Genomic DNA, 16,623 nt, shown 5'->3' with positions numbered 1-16,623 from the left:
ATTTCCCTAACATATTATTACAAAAAGTTTTAAACATGCAGAAAAGTTTAAAGATGTATAAAATGAACTCGTATGAACCCACCACATGGATACCAAAAAGCTTTGTTTTCCATTATCATATGTCACTATCTCTCCATTCTTGTTCTGTCAATCAAACGTATTACTTTGGATATATTACAAAGTGACTTTAAGTCATCAGGGAAGTTCATTTCCAGACATTACAGCATGTGGATCATACCATGCTGCAAGTTAGGAGTGCAAGCATGGAGTGCAAGTTAGGAGTCAGGGAGATGGGGGTTCAAGTTGATCCAGGTTTATTTCAGGTCCCAGAGAGAGAAACCAGGAAATCAGGAAGCAGAAAAGAGGAGAAATGTAGACTCTGAAATAGTTTTCTCAGGGTTGAAGAAGACTGTCAAGAAGTTGGAGTCACCGCCCAAGGGAGAAAGATGAGAGAGATATGAAGGGCCATGTCATGAAGCCCAGGGCTGCACGCTTTAGGGTGTGGGGCAACAGAAACACGGTGCGGACGGTGCTAAGCCCTTGGCCCAGGGGAAGAAGCAAGTAAGGCAGCCAGAGTGAGGTGGGCCCAGACAAGGAAATGGTGGTCGGGCTTCCAGTGAGGATGAGGAGGGAACACCAGGGACCCACTTGGCCCGTCTTACTGATTCAGGGGGAGCAGAAGACTTCTTTATTGAGAAGCCTCCTCACTGAAAAGCCCAAGTAGCCCCCACTCGCCACAACTAGAGAAAGCCTGCCCGCAGCAACGAAGACCCAACACAGCTAAAAAAAAAAAATACATGTCACGTTTATGGCAACACTATTTAAAATAGCGAAGACATGGTAGCAACCTACATGTCCATCAACAGATGAATGGATAAAGAAGATGTGGTACATATACACAACAGAATATTACTCAGCCATAAAAATGAACAAGATGGGGCCATTTGTAGAGACACGGATGGACCTATAGACCATCATACAGAGTGAAGTAGGTCAGAAAGAGAAAAACAAATATCATATATTAATGCATATATGTGGAATCTAGAAAAATGGTACAGATGAACCTGTTTGCAAGGCAGAAGTAGAGAGACACAGATGTAGAGAACAAACTTATGGACACCAAAGGGGGGAAAGGGAGGGTGGGATGAATTGGGAGATTGGGATTGACATATATACACTAATATGTATAAAATAGGTAACTAATGAGAACCTGCTGCAGAGCACAGGGAACTCACTTCGCTGCACAGTAGAAACTAACACAACATTGTGAAACATCTATACCCCAATAAAAAAATAATAATAAAATAAAATAAAATTTATTATGTAAAAAAAGAATGAAATAATGCCATTTGCAGCAACATGGATGGACCCAGAGATTATCGTATTAAGTGGAGTAAGTCAGACAGAGAAAGACAAATGTCATATGATAATATATTGCTTATATGTGGAATCTAAAAAAAAAAAAATGATACAAATGAACTTATTTACAAAACAGAAATAGACCCACGGACCTAGAAAAAAAAAAAAAAAACTTATGGTTACCAAAGGGTAAATGTTGGGGAGGGATAAATTAGGAGTTTGGGAGTAACATATACACACTACTATATATAAAATAAATAGCCAACAGGATGTACTGTATAGCACAGGGAACTCTTCTCAATATTTTGTAGTAACTTATAAGGGAAAAGAATCTGAGAGAGAATATATATATGTATATATATGTAAATATGTATAACTGAATCACTTTGCTGTACACCTGAAACCAATACAACATTGTAAATTAACTTCAATTAAAAAAAAAAAAAGGTTTAAAAAAAAACTGAAGGAAAAAAAAGCCATACTTCAATACTTCACTCACTGGCAGAAAGGGTCCAATCAACCTGAAATTTTGTATTTAATTTTTAATTGCCGACCTTGAAAAGATATTAACCAGTTGTATCATGATAAGGGAATGACTCATCATTTTTCTTTTTTTAAATCTCGCTTGGAACCAGTGGCCCTGAATGCTGTGGGAGGGGCTTTTCCCTAACCCGACTCTCCCCGCTTCAGAGAGGAGGAGTTCAGTCAACTGTAACAACAGCTTATAAACACATGTGGACTTGGCATTGAGGTGCTGAGCCAAGTGGGAGACAGACTTTCATAAGGTATGTACTGATTTTATATATCTGTATAGTGTGCTCATAGCACAAGAAAAACTGTTTTATACTCACATTGTGCCTTCTTGCTGTGCTTAGGGGACAATTTTAGTCCATTGCTGTTGGATATATCGTTACAGAAATGTAAAAATGAAGAATTTAGAAACCAAGGCATGAGAATTTAGATCTGAGAAAAATTAATGATATGAGGAGAAAAAAGAATGATAGCATTTTAGACAATCGGCGAATATGACCAGTGTGTGAGAGAGTGTAGGTGTTTATGCTGGGGTAACTTTCTCTGTAGAAGTAGTCAGTTCACAACAAGTGCAAATTGTGATGCTGTAATACTGTGTGGGCTGTGAAAAATCAAAATTAAGATTCACTAAAATGGGAATAAGTCTGGATGTCAACAGAAAATCAGAGTGGGCTGTGGCAATTCCCCTTCTCTCTCTGGGATTCAAGCAACTCATGGTAAACCTCCAAAGGAAGTCTTGATGGGAAAACTAGATAATACGGGAGCAGAGAATTAGCTTTTAAAAAGTACAGAAATCCACCTGGCTAGAAGATACAAGTCATTCAAATTGGAATGTAGGGGTGAACAATGCACTGTTATAAGTATTAATGTTGGGGGGAAAAAACAAAGGCCTTAGACAGGAGAGGTTCAGTGAGATCCCGTGAAAGTCCTAGAGCTGTCCAGGGCAGGATGAATTCACGGGAGAATTATAGTACCTGAGACTGAAAAGAGAAGATATGGATACAGCAATGAGGAGAAGCACTTTGCAAGATGCTACGGACAGCAGCATTTGGATCCCATGACACGTGGGGTAGAGTCATTAACTTGGAGGCTGAGCTGCAGTGGAGCTGGGGCCACCTGGGCAGGTGGGCAGCAACCTCTGCTTCCTCAGCCTGCAGCCGTTCCCCTTGCTCTGCCCTGCTTGGCTAAGAGAATCATGGCTCTTGGGTAGAACCAATTAAAGTGAAGTCACTGACGGGCCCTTTATGCACTATCAGTTGTCTACAAACCTGTTTTTCTGACTAGATTTAAACCCCTTTAGGGCATCCACCACATCAGGCTCCAATCGTGTTCCCCAGCAGCCATCATTTCTTAGCACAGGAAACTGCCCAATGAGTCTTAGTTGAGGAAGTTTGAAGGAAACTTGTTAAGAGAAGGAAATAGTTTACACGTCAACCAGAAACGAGGTGTTCAAGAAGGATCAGTGAAACGTCTGCACTTCCAGGGAAGAAACAGGAGGTAGGAGACAAGGGATATTTTCCATCAAGTGTTGACAGTGAGACCCTGAGCTCCTGCTATAAAAAGCAGTGGGTGGAACCCACTGCCATGGCTGGAACCCATGCAAAGGGGCTGGGGGACCAGAAGATTCCGGAGTTGTCCAGATCAGGGAGTGAGTGGGGCTGGGGCCAGGCCTGAGGGGAAAGGCAGGTAAGGTGCATGGTTCAGGGGCAGAACCAGGGGTTAGCTGCGGTCCTGGGGTTTCGAAAGGCTGTGTTCACTGCTGTGCCAGACTGCACTGAATCTTCGCCAAAAACTTCCTGCATTCCAGGTTAACTAATCAGTGAACATCACTCATCTTTCACACAAGCCAAATAAAAAGGGAGCCATTATATGACTTGGCTGAAAAAAAGTCTGGATATGTATAAAATCTCATTCCTACTGGAGCTATGGGTCAAGAGGTAGGTAGATAGATAGATAGATAGATAGATAGATGTAGATAGACAGACAGACAGATACAGACAGAAGAAAGAAGACGCGTGGGCTATCCTGTGTGCTCAGAGACTTGCCTGTCTCCCAGGAACTGGGAGCAGGAGGGCAATTGGATTTCCTGGTCCCTATTATGAATTTTTTATACCTTATCTAGTTTTCTCAACCATCCTCACTAATAGATATAACTATATTTTAAAAGAGAACATTGAGGTACAGAGATAAGACAACCCCCCCCCCCGGGTTTATGTACCTTATAAAGGAAAGGAGTTGGGCTTTGTCTCTAAGCCTCCCTTCTCTCTGCTAAGAAACGCTGTCCTTAGGAGCACCCCCAGAGACACAGATCCTTTAGTTCACACTGGAATTATCCCAGGATACATTCCTTTTAGGGAAGATAAGCCTACTTCCTTATGAAGGTCAAATATAGTTATACTAGTGCTCAATTTACTCACAGTAAATTTTTAGGATGTCAGAGTAAAACAAGGCACACTTTTGTCCATTTTTCCTCATATCAAGCCCTTAAGAATCAGCTAACAAAAAGGAACTCGTGAATTTCATGTTTCCTTCTCTTCTTCCCATTTAACTGTTAGTTGGCTAACGGATTCCGAATGGGGAAAAAATTAATAAACGAGGGTCTCAGAGAGCAGCAGAGAGACTGCTTAAGTGTTACTTGGTTGGGCGGCGGCAGCCCGGGACCAGAAGTCAGAAGATGCTTTCCAAACGACCCAATGCTCACAAAACGTGTGAGCTAGGAAAGTAGCTTTATCTCTTTGAATTTCAGTTTCCTTCTCTTGACAATAGGATATTAGAAGCTGTTTCCTGGGGTTGTCCTGAGGGTGGACACAGTTGCTAGATATTGAGTGTGAATCAGGAACACACGTGTGTGACTGATGGCAAATCATTGAATCTCTCTAGTTCCTCATTTTCTGGGGACCAGGAAGTTAGTGTCACCTTTGCCCCAGCCTTGAACAGGCCTTTGAAGACCTCTTATTTGAAAGGTGAAGAAAGTTGCTTACAAGGAACATACAATAAAATACTACATAAGTGAAAAAGTCATTTCCTTTTGTAAGGTGATCCTCAGTCACTGGATAAGGGAGTTTAGTGTGAGGGGGACCTGTGACCTCTGGTTCACAACAGCACCCTTCACAGAATTCTGCTGAATCACAGCACCTCCATTTCCCATGATAAGAAAGTACACAATCTCCAATTACAAGACAGATGAGTTAAGTATGTTTCCAGAGGATTCTTTACTTTCTAAAGGTTAGGCCATTGAGTCCTTACATTAAAAATGTGGATGTTGGGACTTCCCTGGTGACGCAGTGGTTAAGAATCTGCCTGCCAACTCAGAGGGCACGGGTTCGAGCCCTGGTCCAGGAAGATCCCACATGCCGCGGAGCAACTAAGCCCGGGCGCCACAAGTGCTGAGCCTGCGCTCTAGAGCCCGAGAGCCACAACTGCTGAGCCCACGTGCCACAACTACTGAAGCCCGAGAGCCACAACTGCTGAGCCCACGTGCCACAACTACTGAAGCCCGAGAGCCACAACTGCTGAGCCCACGTGCCACAACTACTGAAGCCCAGGCGACTTGTGTATATGTTTGTTTAATTTAGAAATAAGGCATCTGCGAGATGCCATTATTTTCTGTGTTTTAATTGTTGTGCCTTTGAGTTAAACTACATTTTTGTCTTTTGGTTGAAATATGAAATGTACTGTCCCAATATTAAATAGTAATTATTTGAAATAAAAAACAGAGCTTGGGATTTGGATAGAAAATGCAACTGTTTCTCCCTAAGTCCTGGCTTTGGGACTCCTGCTTTTAATGAGTCCTGTGTGTTTCCCATTCACACCCATGATGGAACTAGTTCTGTCCATTGTCGAAGCCTTTGAGTTTCATTCTCTGGTTCCCTGCTATGTCCACTCCTCATGCAGGCTGCTGTAGACCAAGGGCTTTCAAACTGCACTCACCCGACGAGACCCAAGTATCTCTTACCATTACAGTGAACAAATGAGTGTGCACACGTGCTTTCTTTCGCCCATACACGCAACAAAACTAAAAACTCATAGAACGATGCTTACCTCTTCAACATGTAAGGCACTCTGATATTTTCTATTTTCTTCTACTTTATTTAAAAAATTGGTCTATTTCACAATCCACTGAAGGATTGTCATGCATATTTTGAAAAACATGAATATGGAAAAATGAAGCCTAGACTTGGGTTCATATAGAAGTGGATTTGAATCCCAGGTCCGCCACCTACTTTGAGCAAGTTACCCTAGAAACCTCAGTACCCCCAACTGTAAAATGAGAGCAATGACAAACTTCGCTGCAGTTGATTTTTGTAGGGGTAAATGAAAATAAATTTGTGAGAATGCCCAGTGTATGACAGACATTGAACAAATCTTAGTTCCATCCCATGCTGTAAAATTAATGCAGCAACATCCCTTGTTCTAGGTATAAGATGTACCAAGAGAGGTAATGTAGAGTTCCAAAAAAAAAAGGAAGGAATTAGCATCCTGTGTTTGTAGAAAGCACTAGGAACTTTTGAGCGACAGTTAAGCCAATCTGAGCCCCGTCTCAGCTTTTGAACAGATGCAGCATAACAGCCAAGGAGCTGAAGGCAGACTCTGCAGCCTCCTCCTCACTGTCGGCGAAGTCCTCTGGCTCCAAGGGCCCTCCCTCCCAGGCTCCCAGGGCCTGCATCTGTGTGGGTTCCAACGCTGCCCTCTTTTTAACCCTGGGCGTGGATTTCCATGAATGTCTTTTAAGCTCTGAGCGTCTGTTTCATTAATGGAAAAATAGAGATAATAACTATTTCATGAGACTGTTGTGAGGATTAAAGATATAATGCATCCACAGGGGGGCTTCCCTGATGGCACAGTGGTTAAGAATCCGCCTGCCAATACAGGGGACACGGGTTCGAACCCTGGTCTGGGAAATCCCACATGCCGCGGAGCAACGAAGCCCATGCACCACAACTACTGAACCTGCGCTCTAGAGCCCGCGAGCCACAACTACTGAGCCCACGTGCCACAACTACTGAAGCCCGCGTGCCTAGAGTCCATGTTCCACAACAAGAGAAGCCACCGCAACGAGAAGCCCGTGCACCACAACGAAGAGTAGCCCCCGCCCACCGCAACTAGAGAAAGCCCGCGCGCAGCAACAAAGACCCAGTGCAGCCAAAAATAAATAAATAAAATAAATAAATTTATTAAAAAAATAATAATAATAATGCATCCAAAGGGGTTAGTGTTGGGTCAGGACCATTAGGAGGTTTTTAATAAATACTAGTTCTCTAGTCGTTCTGCTCCCTAACCACCCCCCATGCATCCTCACCACAGACTCACCTCTTAGCCTGCCAAGACAATCAGATTTTACCCGATGGAGACTGGACAATGGTTTGGTGCAATTTCCCTCGGTTGGCTATCAGGGGTGGGAATTTGGGCCAAGGCAGACATTCCAGGGACTCTTCCGACTCTGCGACAAAGGGGGCCGATACTTCTTCAGCACTGTTGGTGCTGTTCAGCCATATATCATAAAGTACATTTTGCTTCTGTGGTTTTATTCTTTGTTCATTCATTTACTCATTCATTCATTCATCCATTAAGGTTTAGAGAAACCAGGAGACTGCCATCATGGCGGGGAAACCCAAGCTTCACTACTTCAATGGACGGGGCAGAATGGAGGCCATCCGGTGGCTCCTGGCTGCAGCTGGAGTAGAGGTAGGTCCTGAGTTTGTTCATCTGAAGTTGAATCTAAATGAACTGTATCAAAGTACTTTTCTCACATAAGCTAGGGGACTTTTCTTACTAAATGACCTGTTAAGAGTTTTGCATTAAAACAAATTTGTCAGTTATTAAGAGATAAACAGATTTGTCCTAATATGTTATTAAAATGTCTTCTTATTAGAGGGAATAAACAGTTAGAGTAAATTTAAGAAACTAATCACATCGTGTGGGCCTAATTTGGATTTTGATTTTTAAAATTGTAAAATATTATTTATGACATTTATACAGCTATTAAAAACATGAACATTAAATATCAGTTGATATTTAGTAAACTTTGCTAATGTGTTAGGTCTTACAATGTATTGTGGTTATTTTTAATAGTTTTAATGTTTTAGAAATATACACTGAACTATTTAAGGATGAAATACAATGTATCAGGGATTTCTTTCAAATTATTACAAAGGGGAGAGGGGGTAGGCATATAGATAACTCACAACTGGGTTGAGCTGATAATTATTGAAGCTGGTTGATGGGTACAAGGAGGATTATCATAATTTGCTGTTCATTTTTCTGTATGCTACAAATGTCCATAATAAAAGGAAAAAACTATACATATTAGAAAATAAATGTAATTAAAGTTAAAACATAAACCAGAAATACAGAGAGGGGTGGATTGTAACAAACTGCCTGTTAGATTTAATGCATTCACTCAGCAAAGAATTTGTTGGGCACCTTGAAGTGCTAGGTTCCCTGCCAGGTCCTGGAGATACAGGGGTGAACTAGACAGACACAGTCCCTTCCCTCAGGCAGCTTACACTCTAGTGAGGATGCAGACAAGTAAATATGTGATTGAAAGAGGAGTGGGAGCACCTAGGAGGACACCCAAGCACTTTAAAGTGTTAAAATGACATATTCTCAGGAGCAAGTGTGGGACTCTGTTGAGTGCTTCCCTCTAGAGGTGTCTCTGAGAAAAGCACTTCTCAGCCCAGGTCAGAGGGACACAGCAACTCTGTGCAGGTTTCCTGGGGAGGGAGTCATGGACAGACTCTGGAGATCTGGTCCCTCAGGGGAGAGCAAGCAGTAAAGGAGGGTTTCAGGTGAGGTGGCGTCCTGCAAAGGGAACCTCTAGTGTGCTCGCTTAGCTTCCTAACAGCATGTTTACCTAGCCCCTGTGTTCAGAGCCCCTGGGCAGGATGAGTTCACCACCAGAAGGTGAAGTAGGGGGAGATGCTGAGAGGATCCCAGGCCTCCTCTTGTCCAGCCCAGCCTGACTGAGGAGGGTGTGGGGCAAGGCTTACCAGAGGCTCTTGGTCAGGACTTCTGGGTTCTCTGGGTCCAAAGGCTGATCCTCACAACCCCATCTCCTTCAGCCTCACAAGCAACAGCCCACCAGCAAGTCCCATCCTACCTCGGCCACCCTCCCACACTGACCACCCACCACCCCCTATGTTGTCTAGGACTGGGTGCTTTATAAATTGTTGCCCACACACCTCACTCTCTGTATAGTCTGACCCTATGGGATCACGTAGAGCCACAATAAACTGTTTAGCAAGTTAGAAACTCCCAATTCCCAAACTTTTCACCATCAAGACCCCTTTTTAAAATATAAAGTTGAATGGAGGGAGGTAATATACAGCAGAGGCCCCTGGTGGCAGCATCTTGGGGGTCACTGGCCCCATGGGTACTGCATGCTGGGGGACACCCAATACCTTGTCCTGATTTCACAAGGAGAGAAGGGCTTTCCAGAGATATTAAAACTCCATAACTAGAAGAACTTTCCAGTTCCTTCCCTCCAGTGATTTCCCCCTCCCAAATCACAACCTAATGATTGACAGAGGTGGAGACGGTGTGGAGGTGAATTGAAGCTGCAAAATAAGCAGTTATGTGCTGCAACCCATGCTTTTATCTTGGTGGCTCTAATCTAAATTTCCAGGTGGCCATGACACTGTCCTCTGTGTACCCTGCCAAACTCCATAGTATGCACCAGACATTGGTCAATCAAGTTCAATAATGTTATGGAATGAAATAACAAAAACTCATTGACTGTTTCTGCTTTCCAGTTTGAAGAGATATTTATAAAAACTCCAGAAGACTTGGATAAGTTAAGAAATGGTAAGACCAAGAAACTGAATTCCTTTGATGGGAGGATCTAGTAGAAATCTTAAGTTGAGACTTCAACCCCAGCAATGCCATGTGTGTGCATGGTGGGAGTGGGGTCAGTGGAGAGGGAGAAGCATGGTTAAAGGTAAGGGGTGGGGCTCCTTGAGCAGGTCTTGCAGCTCACTCAGGACTAGGAAGGGCTGGAACTCTGAGTATTTGCTAAAGGAACCGGCCCCGGTGCCCTGTGAGTGCCCTCTTTGTGCACTTCCTGCCTTTCTGCACCGTGAGTGACTGTATCAGTTCAGGATGCCACACAGCCCTCCCACCCAAGGAAAACAAATGCATTAGAAAGAAGAGGGGAGAAACAGGCCCAGCAGTTGCCTTGAATTCTTTTCTCTGACAGGTTTGACAAGGTAATATCATAGCAATATTGCAGACTCAAATAACCAAGTGGTGTTGAATTAGTTCGAAGTCCAGGTGAGCGTGTGAGGAGGGAGATAAAGAGCAAGGGCCAGCAGCAGTGGAGTTGGGAAAACAGGCCTGCCCTGCACACTATCCAGTGGTGGGATTTGAAGAGCATACAAAACACTCTATGTAGGAGTCTCTCTTAGAACTGGCCTTAATGCCATGAACCCCATGAGACTTACTTTGAGAATTTCCCTTTTGACTTGGCAACTGGCTGGTGGAACTTCTCCTATATTCTTCTTAAAAATCCATGAAGACAAACACATAAAATAAAGGGACATACCACGCTCTGAAAGGGAAATAAAAAGTTAACTGAAATAAAAGATTGAAAAGTAAAAGGCAAATTGATAAGAAAAAGGATTACAGGAAGCTAAAAGCAAAATGCTATTTCCACTGAAATTTTACCAGGTAAAATTTTTGTTTCCTTTTATGTCTTCAGTCATTTCAATAAAAATTTTGATACATAAAATGTTTCAGTTTACCTTAACAGTATGATTCATCCAACATTTCACTCTATTTCTTTTCTTCTTTCAAAAGAAGGGAGTTTGATGTTCCAGCAAGTGCCCATGGTTGAAATTGATGGGATGAAGCTGGTGCAGACCAGAGCCATTCTCAACTACATTGCCACCAAATACAACCTCTATGGGAAAGACATGAAAGAGAGAGCACTGTACAGTATTTTTTCTGTTCTTTCATTAATGATTAATAAGAACGATCTAGGTCCTTCCCTGAGTGAGCAGGATGTGCTCACAGGGATTGAGACAAGGGGCAAAGTGTCTGAGTGTCTAGAGGATAAAACCTCAGAAGGTAAGTATCTAGACGAGTTGATTCTTCCGTTTCAGAAATTATAAGAATGATAACCAGGAACCTAGTTTATCAGCTCTTTATATGGACTGGCCACTTGACAAGGGTTTGCAGAGACTGAGCCCACGATGCCAGGGTTATCTGGAACATTTTAATATCAGTTTGTAGCAGGCAGATTTATTCAATACAGCCATAGTTGGGGGGTCTCCTCTGTGTTGTGATGGGACCACATGATTGAACCATGGAATGTGGCAGTTACTCAAAAAGTTAAACATAGAGTTACCATACAACTCAGCAATCCACTACTAGGAATATACTCAAGAGAATTAAAAATACAACCACACTAAAACTTGTACACAAAAGTTCATAGCACTATTGTTCATAATATTCAAAAAGTGGAAACAACACAAATGTCCATGAATGGATGAACAAAGGCAGACACATCCATACAGTGGAATGCTATTTGGCCATGAAAAGGAATGAAGTCCTGATCCGTGTTACAACATGGATGAACCTTGAAAACATTCTCTTACAGAAAGAAACCAGACACAAATGATGCATATTGTATGATTCCATTTGTTTGGCACGTGCAGAACATTGCTATCCGTAAAACCAAAAGTAGTTTAGTGTTTGCCAGAAGCTGGAGGGAGGGAAGAATATTGAATGCCTGAAAACACACTCAGCATCTCTTTTGCAAGTGATGAAAATATTTTGGAATTAGAGTATGATGATGGTACAGGATTCTGTGACTTTACAAAGAAAAATCACACAATTTTACACTTGAAAAGGGTGACATTCTGGTATGTGAATTATACTTCAATAAAGCTTTTATTTAAAAAGACTATTGTAGGAAACCATGTTTGGAAGAAAAACAGCAAAATTACCTGGAATATGCACTGCAGGAATGAAATGAAGAAACGCATTATTTCAGGGGATATTTTGGGTGGAGTCTTGAGAAATGCAAACAAGGACAGAGTTGGGCAGCAATATGTGGAGAGGGTTGTGGAACCATATTCTATGGGAAATAACTGGAGGAAGTACTGGTTGGGCATCTAAATGGTCCTGGTAGGATGGGACAGGGAGAGGGACATGACTAGGTCCGTGGTGCCAGGGCTCTCTCTGGACATGACTGAGGTGGTACTAATTCATCACACTAACTGTGCACAGAACACACCACAGCAGAGATGGCAAACCCTAGGCGTGGTCTCAGTGGTTACCTGCAGTGATTCCACCCGTTTCTCTCATGCCTGTGACTCTGGACAGGTCACTGATATGCTCTGTCCCTACATTTGGTCATGTATATAACAAAAATATTAGACATATATCTTCCTCGATGGCTTGCTCTAGAATGAAATGTTAAAATTAAGAAAAGTCATAACTAAATGACTGACATAGAAAAGTGCACCCAATGGGGGTGATTTACTCTGCCACCTCTTGATGCCCCATTCTTACCCATTCTAAGCTGTAAAATCTAACGCAGGAGACATTTGACAATTTGGTCATTTTGTCTTTCAGGATTGATATGTATGCAGAGGGTGTGGTAGATCTGGGTGAAATGATCATGCATTTGCCACTGTGCCCACCTGATCAAAAAGATGCCAAGATGACCCAGATCAAAGAGAGTGTAACAAACCGTTATCTTCCTGCATTTGAAAAAGTGAGTGGACTGTTCAGCATTTTTGGCACTGAGATCAAAGAACAAAGAAAAATAGTGCTTGGCATTGCAGGGGCATTGACCTTCACCTCTGTGAGCCTTTCTGAATACTAATGTAGCACCCTGACTCTAGGGCATTTTATAAAAATTGACTCTGAGGAAGAATTGTACCCAAGTTTTACCCAAGTTATAATTTTTCAGCAAAAGTTTGATTTACTCAGACCCAATCTGGAATTCTTATACTTAGAGCTTGGGCTATGGAAACTCTGAGAGCCACACTAGAGCCTGGAGTAGATGGATCCTGCAGAACACAGTGCAGGGGCTTTGATCCAAGAGGAGCACAGTGACAGCAATGCATCAGAAAATATTCTGGTACCATGTGTAGGGGGACATGAGACCCTACCCATCAGGAGAATGTGTACTGTTTTGGGGATGGATGAGATGTATCTAAATAGAGATGGGGGCAGAGTGGTGGAGAGGAAGAGACAGAAGAAACGTTGTTCAGGAAAACATAATCTACAAATTTTGGGGACATGGCTCTCAGACTTTCGAAGAAAATCATACAAAACCAAGAAAATAATGTTCCATCATTATATGTAGTATATATCTTAGTTAATGTTTCTCTTTGAAGGTAAGAGGAGAACACCTCAAGATCCAAACTACCTGAAATCATGCTAAACAAGAATCATGAACTGAAAAAATAATGATTGTAAGAGATGCAGAAGGCTAACGTAAAAATAAAAAGCTTAACCAACACCCTCATCTTTATAAAGTTTAAATCATTCTTTCATTTCACAAGTATTAATTCATTGCTTATGTGTCAGGTCCTAGTCAAGGAGTGAATAATAGTAATCAGAAACTACATTCTTCTGGCTTTATGGTGCTCATAGTTTAGGCACATTCACATGGTGGAAACCTCTATAGTCACTGCAGTTTAAGTACATCTGTATTTAGAAATCAAAGACCCCCATGATAACATCAATGAAAAATGTGTATTACAAAATAGCATTTGATGTCTTCCTATGTTCTTTAATTTTTAGCCATACTTCTATGTTCATACATAGTCTGGTAGGATATTTGCCAAAATGTTATTATCTTTACTTGGTGGTGATATGTGTGTTTTTGCCTCTATGATTTTCATATTGTTGCAATATTTTAAGTAAGCATCATATATTTTTTCCAATATTTTATTATGAAAAATTCAACACATAGAAAAGTGGAAAGAGATGTACAATCAACTCATACATACCCACCACCTAGAATCAAAAATTAGTATTTTATTATTATGTTTGCTTCATCATGTATCTCCCCATCCTTTTCTCCTCTGATCAAACATATTATTTTGGGGAGTATTTCAAAGTAAGTTGAAAACATTAAGTGCAATCACCCCTAGACAGTTCAGCATGCAAATTATAACATATTCCACAGTGTTATTGACAGACACAGGTGGAATAGGAGTCAGAGTCAATGTTGTCAGGGAGATGGGAATTCAGGTTCACCCAGGTTTATTTCAGATCCCAGAGGGAGAGACCAGGAAATGAGGAGAGCAGACAAGAGGAGAGAAGAAATACAGACTCTGCAATAATTTGCTTAGGGTGGTAGAAGGCTGTCATGAAGATGGAATCACTGCCCAAGGTGGGGGAGGGGAGAGAGAGAGATGGATGAAGGGCCGCATCATGAAGTTCAGAGCTGCACGCTTTAGGGTGTGAGGTCAACAGAAACATGGTGCATATGTTGGAAGCAAGTAAGGCAGCCACAGCGAGGTGGGACCCACCTGGCCCGTCTCACTGATCCGGGGGCAGCAGAAGGTCTGAAGGTCCACACCCGCCCAGTGAGGCGCAGAGGGGGAAATGGGGCAGGGGAGACAGAGGAAGAGCATTGGGCCCAGCCTGCCTGGGCCTGTGTTCCTGATCTGACCCCTCCATTCGCCAGGTGTTGAAGGGCCATGGACAAGACTATCTTGTGGGCAGCAAGCTGAGCAGGGCTGACATCCACCTGGTTGAACTTCTCTACTACGTGGAAGAGCTGGACCCCAGCCTTTTAGCCAACTTCCCTCTGCTGAAGGTGAGCTCTCTCACAGCCTTTGGGGGCCGCCCACATCTCCCACCTCGGCATCTGCTCTCTGGACCCTGGGACTGTGATGCTAGGGTCCCCGACACTGTCCAGGCCTCACTGCCCCCAGGTCTCCACAGTTCACTCCAAGGCCTTGGTCTGGGGCATGGAAAGAATCTGGTCACGCCAAAGACATTGGAGATGGCTGCTGCCCCAAGGAGAATGACTTGCCTTTTTCCGGGAGAGAGACCCAGGACTTAGCGCCTCTCTCTGCCCCTGTTCCATTTCAGTCTCTCCTCATTTCCTCTTTGCTTCCCTCTCTCCCAGGTGTGTCCTCCTCTTTCTTTACGTGAGTCTGTCCGCGCAGGTCTGCCACCATCTCATTTCTTCCCCTCAGCTCCTGTTCCTTCTCTTACAAGTTCATTTCTCTCTCCCCATCTCTCCCTCTCTCTGAGGGCAGATTGGTTCTGACTGGCCTCATTGTCTACCTTTCATGTTTTCTGTCTTCAGTTCCAGCCCAATTCCCCTATACCTTCCTGTCTTGATATCTTGGAGCCTTTACCTGTGTTGTCGTGTGAGACACATTACTCTTCCTCGTATTGCACGACAGGGTGAATCTGCAGAACTTACGTGTAGGAAGAGCATGAGGAAGACTTGAACTGAGTGAAGTCTTAAACTAAGACATCTCTGGGGAAAACGTTATTATGCTGTTATCTTCCTGCCTCACTAGGTGTCTGTGTCCGGCCTCATCCTGGTGCTGATGGAGGGGCCTCGGCTGGCCCTTTTCTGGGAGGGTCTCAGAGTCTCTGGTTTGTGCTCATGACGGGGCTGGTCTTCGGCTGCACTCTGAGCTGTGCTCTTGTGCATTGCAGGCCCTGAAAACCAGAGTCAGCAATCTCCCTGCCGTGAAGAAGTTTTTGCAGCCTGGCAGCCCGAGGAAGCCTCCCATGGATGAGAAAAATTTGGAAGAAGCAAAGAAGATTTTCAGGATGTAATAATGCGGGCATGGCTGCCCAGAACACAGGGAAAACTTCAGGAGATTGAAGTTTTCCAACAGTGAAGTGCTTTACCTGCATGTAGATCCTGGCTACTGGGAAGCTAATAAATTTTCCAAAGTGTAAGGGCTAATTTAATTAGAATGCAGATTTAGTTGCAGAACAATCCATTTTGTTTTGAACACATACGAAATCATGATCTCCTCCTAGAATGTGCCTGGGACTTAAACATAAATAAAGGGAGAGAAAGTGTCATGGACTCTGGTCTGTTCAAAAAATTGTCACATACCAACTGTCATAGTCAAAAAGAGTTAAGTAGAAATCGTCATCTGATATTCTTGGTGACACAAAGATAGTCTTTTTTGCATTTTGCTGCCTTTCTGACCCACAACCTAAAAACTTCTCTTTTTTTTTTCAGAGGACCTTTTTCCTTCAGGTAATCAAACTTTTTTCCTATTCAGTTATGGAACTAATATTTATTTTATATCTAATATGGAACATTCTGTGTTCCAGGAGCTCAGTAACTAAGGATAAACAAGCCAGATATAGTCCCTGTCCTCAAGGAGGTTACACTAGTGAGAAAAACAACAAAATGGCTGATTCTAATCCAGAATCATGCTGGCCTTGTGTATCATGCTCCTACAGATGCTGTAACAAATGACAACAAGTATAGTGGTTGACACAATGGAAATGTATTCCCTCACAGTTCTGTAGGCTCTTCGTGTGAAATCAAGGTGTGACAGGGTCATACTCTCTCTGAAGGCTTTAGAGACGATCCTTCCTTGCCTCTTCCTAGCTTCTTTTTAAAAAATTTATTTATTCATTTATTTAATTTTTGGCTGCACTGGGTCTTTGCTGCTGCACGTGGGCCTCCTCTAGCTGCTGAGAGCGGGGGCCACTCCTTGTTGCAGTCCACGGGCCTCTCATTGGGGTGGCTTCTCCCGCTGCAGAGCATGGGCTCCAGGCGCACAG

At 42.9% G+C, this 16,623-nt stretch overlaps 1 protein-coding gene across 1 annotated transcript; it reads left to right on the top strand.

The window, feature by feature from the left end:
* The first annotated feature begins 2,012 nt into the window (after positions 1 to 2,012).
* Positions 2,013 to 15,908, top strand: LOC137772837 (glutathione S-transferase A2). Its single transcript, XM_068556873.1, has 7 exons — positions 2,013 to 2,144; positions 7,462 to 7,575; positions 9,642 to 9,693; positions 10,684 to 10,816; positions 12,466 to 12,607; positions 14,537 to 14,668; positions 15,529 to 15,908. Exons 2-7 carry the CDS (start codon positions 7,489 to 7,491, stop codon positions 15,649 to 15,651), a joined length of 669 nt encoding a protein of 222 aa, XP_068412974.1. The 5' UTR covers positions 2,013 to 2,144; positions 7,462 to 7,488; the 3' UTR covers positions 15,652 to 15,908.
* The last annotated feature ends 715 nt before the right edge of the window (positions 15,909 to 16,623 follow it).

The sequence above is a fragment of the Eschrichtius robustus genome, chromosome 12 (genome assembly GCF_028021215.1).
Source record: "Eschrichtius robustus isolate mEscRob2 chromosome 12, mEscRob2.pri, whole genome shotgun sequence".
In the NCBI taxonomy this organism is placed as follows: Eukaryota; Metazoa; Chordata; class Mammalia; order Artiodactyla; family Eschrichtiidae; genus Eschrichtius; species Eschrichtius robustus.
This window is presented reverse-complemented; position numbering and strand designations above follow the sequence as displayed.